Source organism: Centropristis striata, chromosome 14 (genome assembly GCF_030273125.1).
Source record: "Centropristis striata isolate RG_2023a ecotype Rhode Island chromosome 14, C.striata_1.0, whole genome shotgun sequence".
Taxonomy (NCBI): domain Eukaryota; kingdom Metazoa; phylum Chordata; class Actinopteri; order Perciformes; family Serranidae; genus Centropristis; species Centropristis striata.
The window spans coordinates 33,864,974-33,873,181 of record NC_081530.1 but is presented as its reverse complement, the minus strand read 5'-3'; the positions used below and the strand labels follow the sequence as shown (position 1 = coordinate 33,873,181).

Below are 8,208 nucleotides of genomic sequence, written 5' to 3'. Positions count from 1 at the left end.
GTGACTACGTCCATTATGTATACACAGTCTATGGTCTGTACACCGAGTGGTTGTGTGTCCTCTGGTCCAGTAGGGGGCGCTGTTCCCTCCGCCGCTTTGTTGTCGTCGAGGCGGAAGTTGTGAACACAGTTTGTTGTGCTGCTGGTCCGTCTGCGGGCCCGCTGGCTCTGTTTGTCCGCAGAAAAGGAGCAAAATGTGCGCCGTGCAGCTGCTGCGTGTGTCGGTCCGTGAGCGGATCACCGCCGCCGCTGAAGACGTCCTGCTGCGGCTGGAAGCAGGAGAAGAAGCGGCGCTGAGAGCGCTGCTCACCGAGCGGCTAACGGCGGCTGCGGAGGAGATCGTCGGTCTGTTGGAGGAAACCGTGGCGGAGTACGAAGACAGAGTGGAGCGGTCAGAGCGGGAGATCTGCCGCCAGAGGAGGCTGCTCGATGCCGTGCTGAAGCCCCAAGTCCGGCTGCACAGAACAGGTCAGTCCGGAGCAACACGGACACATGCTAATGCTAATGCTAATAATCAACGTTTCTCACTAAACGGAAACATTTTCAGTAGTTTAATGTCCACAGTCTGAGACACACTGGAGTCCACTGTAGGACCGGACAGACACATGTCAACATATCACGATTTAAAGTCATATTCAGCGATAAATATGTTGTTGGTGGTTACGAACTACAACTCCCATGAGTCTCACACGAAGCAGCGCCAGCAAAGCCTCATGGGAGATGTAGTTTTTTGTACCGCGGTTTAACGTTGAGCTCAGGCGGGAATGATGAGATGAAACTACATGATGAACAGAGTTTAAGTCTTTGACCATGAAACACATTAATAAAGAAATATTTAATGTTTACAGTTTTTTAAAAAATAGCACAAAGTGTATTTTAAACTATTATAAACAAGACGAGGTCAAAACCTAGTAAACGGCTGATCACATTTGGTCAATTTGATTTTTGACATTGTCAGCAATGTGTTACAGGAATAGTTAATAGTAATATCTATGATATGCATATTTAGGATACTAGCAGTTAGTATGCAAACAAGTAATAATCTGCATAATGATATATGATAAACTGTATAACACTGGACTCTCATACAACTGTACTTACTGATTATTTATACTTATGTATTTTTAGTATGTACATTTGTTTATTGTACTCGGTGTTTTAGTTTTTGCTGCTGCTGTAACACAGTAATTTCACAATTTGGGATCAAGAAAATCTATCTATCTAGGCTACATGGTGGTGTAGTGGTTAGCTCTCGTCTTACAGCAGTGCTTCTCAAACTTTTTTGGTCATTCCCCACTTTAGACAAGGGGGAATTTTCAAGCCCCACCTGCCCCCATCGCCCCAACACAATGCTAATGAAATACGCCAAGCTTAACATTTTCAAGTAACATCATGTTGTATCTAAATTCTAACTCAATCACATCAAATTAAACCAAGTTCACTTGGTGTCGCCCCCGAGGATGGGGGGGGGGGGGGCGGCAACACACAGCTATAAGGACACTTTGCTCTCACATGCGCTATAGTTATAGTCTCACACACACACACGCACACACACACACGTGCAGTCTCTCCTTAGTCCAGTGCGCGGTCTTGCTCCAGATTCCGGGAGCTCGGATTTAATTTGCGGGCGTCAGGGAGCTGCTATCAATGTGCTGGAGTCTCACAGAACAGTTGGGATGTCTGGGTAATGATAGGCATAAAAAGGAGAACCTTCTCCCGTTTGGCGCGCCCCACCTGTCACGTCTCTATTCCCCACCAGTGGGGCGCACCCCCCACTTTGAGAACTGTGGCCGTACAGCAAGAGTGTCGCCGGTTCGACTCTGGCCTGCGGCTCTTCTTTGTGGAGTTTACATGTTCTCCCCGTGTCAGCGTGGGTTCTCTCCGGGTCCTCCGGCTTCCTCCCACAGTCCAAAAACATGCACTTAGGTTTAATTGGTGACTTTAAATTGCCCGTAGGAGCGAATGAGAGCGTGGGATCGCTGCGACCCGAGTGCGGATAAGCGGTTAAGGATAATATCTATCCATCCATCCATCCATCCATCCATCCATCATCATCATCATCATCACCCCCCCATCCGTCCGTCCCTCGCTTGTGTCATGGATAAAATAGGTTTCCATTATATTAAATGTATCAATTCACACTGAGAGCGTGAATGTGCCACCAATTTTTGGCTCCTACTGAAAAAAATGTCCACCCCTGACTGGCTACTGCATCTCTGATTGAAAGCCTCCTTCCCATAGTGCATCCTGCTGCCGTCTCTGCCCCAGGTAATAGATGCACCTGGCCATCCACATGATGTAAAAGACAATGTGACTCATCAGACTGGGCCACCTTCTTCTATTGCTGTAGGCGCTTCCTGCAGGGGACAGGGTCCTTCTGACCGGTCTCCATCTACCTGGTTCAGACATCTTTCAATCAGAACCAGCAGTTTGTGCTACAGTAGTTCTTCTGTGGGGTCCAACAACACGGCACAACCTTCACTGCCCATCAATGAGCCATGAGCGCCCATGACCCTGACGCAGATTCACTGGTTTTCCTTCCTGAGGCCTCTTTTGACCAGGAGCACCCAACAAGACCTGCAGTTTTTTTCCTGCTTCCAACACATCATCTCCAAGGACAAAATCTCCACTTGCTGCCTCAACATCCCAGCAGCTGACAGGTTCCATTGTAACAAGATACTTTTTCACTTCACCTGTCAGTGGTTATAACGTTAGGGTTGATTGTGTATATTCTGCTTGATTTATTCATGAAATAATAATGATGTCATGTCTGACAGGTACAATAGGTGGATTTATTAAGATATCATTACTGGATTACTGAAACAGCTTTAAGTGTCTTTATATTTGATATTAAATTGTTAAATTGATGTTTATTATTATCTGTGTTTCAGGTTTACCTCCAGGTGTCCAGAGAGTGGTCTTTGTTGTTAAAGAGGAGCAGCAGGAGAGGAGCTGCAGTCTGGACCAGAACCAGGGCCAGGAGAACCCGGAGCCCCCACACATTAAAGAGGAACAGGAGGAACCTCGGAGCAGTCAGCAGGGAGAGCAGCTTCAGGGGCTGGAGGAGGCTGATATCACCTGTGTTCCTGTGAGGAGTGAAGAAGATGAAGAGACACCTCAGTCCTCACAGCTTCATCAAACACAAACTGAACAGATGGAAACAGAAGTTGACAGAGAGGACTGTGGAGGACCAGAACCAGACAGGAACTCTGATCCAGATCCAGATTTACAAATCAGGATTCAAGAGAAACCACATAGCTGTGCAGTTTGTGGTGAAACTTTAAATAAAAGGGGAAGCTTGAAGGCACACATGAAACGCCACAGAGTAGAGAAACTCTACAGCTGCTCAGTGTGTAAGATGACTTTTAGAGTGGGTTCTCAAGTGAAGATACACATGAGAATCCACACAGGAGAGAAACCGTTCGTCTGCTCTGATTGTGGCAAAACATTTTCTAGCAGAGGTAATCTGACGAGACACATTAGAACTCACACGGGAGAAAAACCTTATATCTGCTCAATCTGTAATAAGTCTTTTAGACTGAGTGTTCAGTTAAGGAACCACGTGGCAGTCCACACAGGACACAAACCCTTCATCTGCTCTGTCTGTCAGAAAGCTTTTTCACGTAGCGATTGTTTACTGAACCACATGAGAACCCACACAGGAGAGAAACCGTTCAGCTGCTCAGTGTGTCAGAAAACTTTTACACAAAGTGTACATGTTCAGGTTCATATGAGAACTCACACAGGAGAGAAACCGTTCAGCTGCTCGGTGTGTAACAGATCTTTTTCACTGGCTGGGGTTTTAAGGAAACACATGAAAACTCACTCGGAGGAGAAACGATTCAACTGCAGTGTTTGTAACGGCAGATTCCAAAAGCTTGCTCAGCTCAGACACCACAAGATGTTCTGCTTCGAGTCGACCGGTTTGGAAGCTTCTTTCAGCTCTGAGACCAGATAGTCACTGAATATTTTTATAAATACAGTTTAAAGAACTGGCAGGCTTAAGGATGAATGTACTAGTTTTTTAATAACTGTCCAGAAACTACATTAAGTTGAAAAATTTGATTTTTTTTTTCATCAGGTGGAATCATTTCACTAAATAAACTTAGTTGAAGTAAACCCCAGTATAAAATTGGTAACTTGTAGTTTAAAAAGCCTGTTCTCCAGTCCATATAAAACAAAATGTTTACTTGAATGTACTCAGCATTAGAGGTGGGAATCACCAGAGACCCCACGATACGATTTTATCGCGATACTTGAGTCACAATACGATATTATTGCGATTTTAAGCATTTCGCGATATGGTGAGTATTGCGATACAATATATTGCGATTTTACTGTTTAAAATTACTTATTTAACTGCATTTTGTGTCCACAAAATTAAATTAAATCGAAAATTGTTTTGTCAAATAAGACAGTCTTTTTATTTCTCCACAATGAGAGTCAAACCCACAGACTGACCAACAAAGTATTCAGTCAAACTGAACTGAACTGATATCAAATATGCAGTGCAACGTTTGCTCCGGTGTGACTTTCATGTTCTGCTCGAGTCTAAAGAACGTGAAACAGACGCTTCCAGTCATCTGTCGCACAATGAGCCGTTATAGTCACATATGAATCTACTGCCCGCGACGTCCACACAACACAAGTTATCGCAAGTATATCTGCTGTTCCCAAACTTTCCTCAACTTCAAGCTTTACTGCTGTGTATAGCTTTGATACGGCTGTGTCCGTGAAATAACGTTGCGACGGAGTCACATACCTGGTTGCAGTGTCTTTACCATGTAGCTAAAACCATCATTTCCACAACGTTGTATGGCCTCAAGTCTTTCACATGAAGCAAGCAATGGATTGTGTTATTTCCTTTGCGTGTTCTGAATTGAGAGGCAGTTTTGTCGGCTGGTTTCTCGGTAGCACTGATGTAGCATTAGCTTTGGCGTCATCAGTTAATGCGATCTCAGGATGGTGACGAGTTAGATGAGCCCGCAAGTCCGTTGTATTCCCCGAGTATTTTATTTTCATCCGGCACTCCTTGCAAACTCCATGTGTCATTTCTATCTCATTCGTCCCTTCCTTGTTAAAAAAAAAAATCCAAAATAAATCGACACGCTTGACATTAACGCAGACGGGGCTCTCCTTATTTATTATCTCCGGTGCCGCCATCTTTGTTGTACCAACTTCTTCTGTCACGCTGACCATCACCTCTACTGACCTCACCAGAATAATACTCAACAGCACCATCTAGTGGATCAAAAAAGCAATTGATTTCATTTTAAGTACCAAAGAATTCACTTCATTTTTTCCATTAATTATGACAAAAAAGTATTGATACTTGGCGGCCATGAATCGATATTATATCGCCACGCAAAATATTGCGATACTATGCTGTATCGATTTTTCCCCCCACCTCTACTCAACATATGTTTCAATAAAAAACATAGAAATAAAATCTATTATCTAACACATAAATCCTGATCGCCTCGGTAAGGTTATGGACTTAAAACCAAAAAATCCTTTTAAGGTCGACTTCATCAATGGAGAAAATTTCCAGATGTCTGTGGGAAAATATGTAGCAAACTCATTTACAGATCCTGATGATGAGACAGTTTCTCTTTCTTTTTCATAAATTGTTGGAGTTGCAGCTGCTTTTTTAGCTTCAGGTGGCCATCTGCTTCATTGTTTCATAAATTGAATATTCTATCTGTATTTGATATGAATGTGAATATGAATCTTTCTTTTTTTTCTGGAAATATTTTCAGTTGAACTCAGCTCTTCACTCTGAGCAGAACAGACAGTCAGGTCACCTTCCCTCTGCAGCCCAGTCAGCTGGTCTGTAGAACATGTAGAACCCACGGTGTGGAACAATGTTAATCAGCTCTCAGATCGGTTACTGGCAGTTTTGTTTTTTTTAAACATGAAATATGCTGCAGAGTCTCTTTTGTTTCTGGTTGTTTTCTCTCGCTGTTGGCTGATGTAAGAGCCATAATAACAATAGTGTTCAATAGTTAACTGAAAAATGTTGAAATGCTCCTTTAGACTGATGGTTTGTGATGTCACGACTACTTTGGCGTCAGTTATAATTCAGCAGCCAAAGGAGCAACAGAGTTTTTTGACGGTCTGTTCATGATTCAGTCTTGTAACTTTGTTTTTGCTTTTTTTTAAAGTAAAGAATTCTGAACATAGTTACCTGGTATTCCATATTCTCTTTAATTAATAATTTTCTTCTTTTTTTAATTCTTTGTTGCACTTTTTTTTCCTTTTCACTGAATAGGGTTGCTCACAAATTTCGTTGTACTTTGTATAAGCATTAAAGATTCTGATTCAGATTCTTGTGGTGTTTCCTTGTGATTGTGCCTCCAATTTCAGATCAAATGTGATTCATCAACATTCTACAGTGTAACAACAGACTCAGCTGCTGCTCTTTTTCAATTTTAACAACAGGACATACTATTTATTAAGATGTGCATAAAAGCTCATTGCTCTTTATATTTTTAGTTTGTGTTATGATCTTTTATTATTGTTGTTGTTATGACTAAAATTGTCATAATTATTATTATTATAACTATTATATTGATTGTTATTACTATTATTATTATCATTATTATTATTATTATTATTTCTAATTTATTTAATTGTCTGCTTAAATGTCTCTACAAAATAAAAACTTTCGATAGTTTTATTTTGACAATCACCCGGAAGTGGTCGGTCCGCTCCTTATTCCTTTACGGAGTTGAAAATATTTTCATCTCAATCTGCTCTTTTCTGATTTATTTTAATTAACTTTATTTAATAATGTATGACTTCAGAAAATAGTTTATTTTAATAACAAAAGAGCCCAAATAAAAAGTTTTTATGTATGAACAATCGCCTGGAAGTAGCGTGTCCGCACCGTATTCCTTCCGCCCCCGGAACTAATGTTTAGTATTTCATCCGTGCTGAGGACGGAGCAGTAAAAGATTCCAGTGTTTAGTTTATAAAGAAATAGCGACATCACAAGCTGTTTGATATGGTTTGAAAAACTGAAACTAAACTACAAAGAGCAGGTTTGTTTTCTTTCTGCCGCCGGAAACACGTTTCCTGCTAATGTTGCGAAGCTAGCGTTAGCAGCTAGCTCCTGCTGACTTGTTCTTTCTTCTCTTGGACTTTAAGAACCTTGTTCTAAGTTTTTTTGCTTTCTCAGATACAGGCTGAGATACAGGGACAATTGAGGAGGATGGAGGAGGAGGAGGAAAAAGAGGAGGAGCTGTTGGCAGCTGCTGCAGGTGGGAGAAACTAGTCTGATAATATTCTCCACATGATGTTTTCTCTCTGTTGTTCCAGAGGTTTATAATAATATTCTATATTTTAATAATTCAGGGAATTTAAATTCCAGCGTGGTTATATTGGTTTTATATTTCCAATAATATTTTTTACTTGATAGTGTTTGTGCCATAATCATATTACACACGTTGATTTTAAATTCATTTTACATTTAATTTATTGCTGTAAATCTACATTTATTTATTTCACATTCATTTTATACATTATATTAATTTACTGTAAATATTATTTATTACTGTAAGTCTACATTTATTTATTTTATATTCATTTCACATTTTATTTATTACTTTAAATCTACATTTATTTAGTTTGCATTGAGTTTACATTGTATATATTGCCGTAAATGTACATTTATTTTATACATTTTATTTATTGCTGTAAATGTACATTTTATATATTACTGTAAAATGTATTTAGTTTACCTTTTATTTATTGCTGTAGATGTAGATAGATTTTATACATTTTATTTATTACTGTAAATTTATTGATTTTGCATTTTACATTTTATATATTAGTGTAAATACACATTTACTTTACATTTATTTTATACATTATATTCATAACTATAAATGTACATTTTATTCATGACTGTAAATGTACATTTATTAGGTTTACATTTTACTTATTGCTGTAAATGTACATTTATTTAATTTACATTTTATTAATTGCTGTTGATGTAGATTGACTTTATACATTTAATTTATTACCATAAATGTACACTCATTAAGTTTATATTTAGTTCACATTTTATATATTGCTATAAATGTAGATTTCATGGAGGACGTCTGAAACAGGTTAAAACCGCAAAACATCCAGACTAATATCATTAAACTGATTTTATAATTTTACTGATACTCAGAAATATATTTACAACCTGAGTACTTTCATA

At 39.5% G+C, this 8,208-nt stretch overlaps 1 protein-coding gene across 1 annotated transcript; it reads left to right on the top strand.

Moving 5' to 3' along the window:
- Positions 1-165: 165 nt before the first annotated feature.
- Positions 166-6,325, top strand: LOC131984844 (zinc finger protein 501-like). Its single transcript, XM_059349828.1, has 2 exons — positions 166-467; positions 2,891-6,325. The coding sequence occupies exons 1-2, from the start codon at positions 194-196 to the stop codon at positions 3,955-3,957; spliced, it is 1,341 nt and encodes a 446-aa protein (XP_059205811.1). The 5' UTR covers positions 166-193; the 3' UTR covers positions 3,958-6,325.
- The last annotated feature ends 1,883 nt before the right edge of the window (positions 6,326-8,208 follow it).

Coding starts and splice junctions, on each gene's coding strand:
- LOC131984844 (XM_059349828.1), top strand. CDS start 194: ATGTGCGCCGTGCAGCTGCTGCGTGTGTCGGTCCGTGAGCGGATCACC. Junction 468..2,890: donor AGTCCGGCTGCACAGAACAG/GTCAGTCCGGAG, acceptor TCTGTGTTTCAG/GTTTACCTCCAGGTGTCCAG.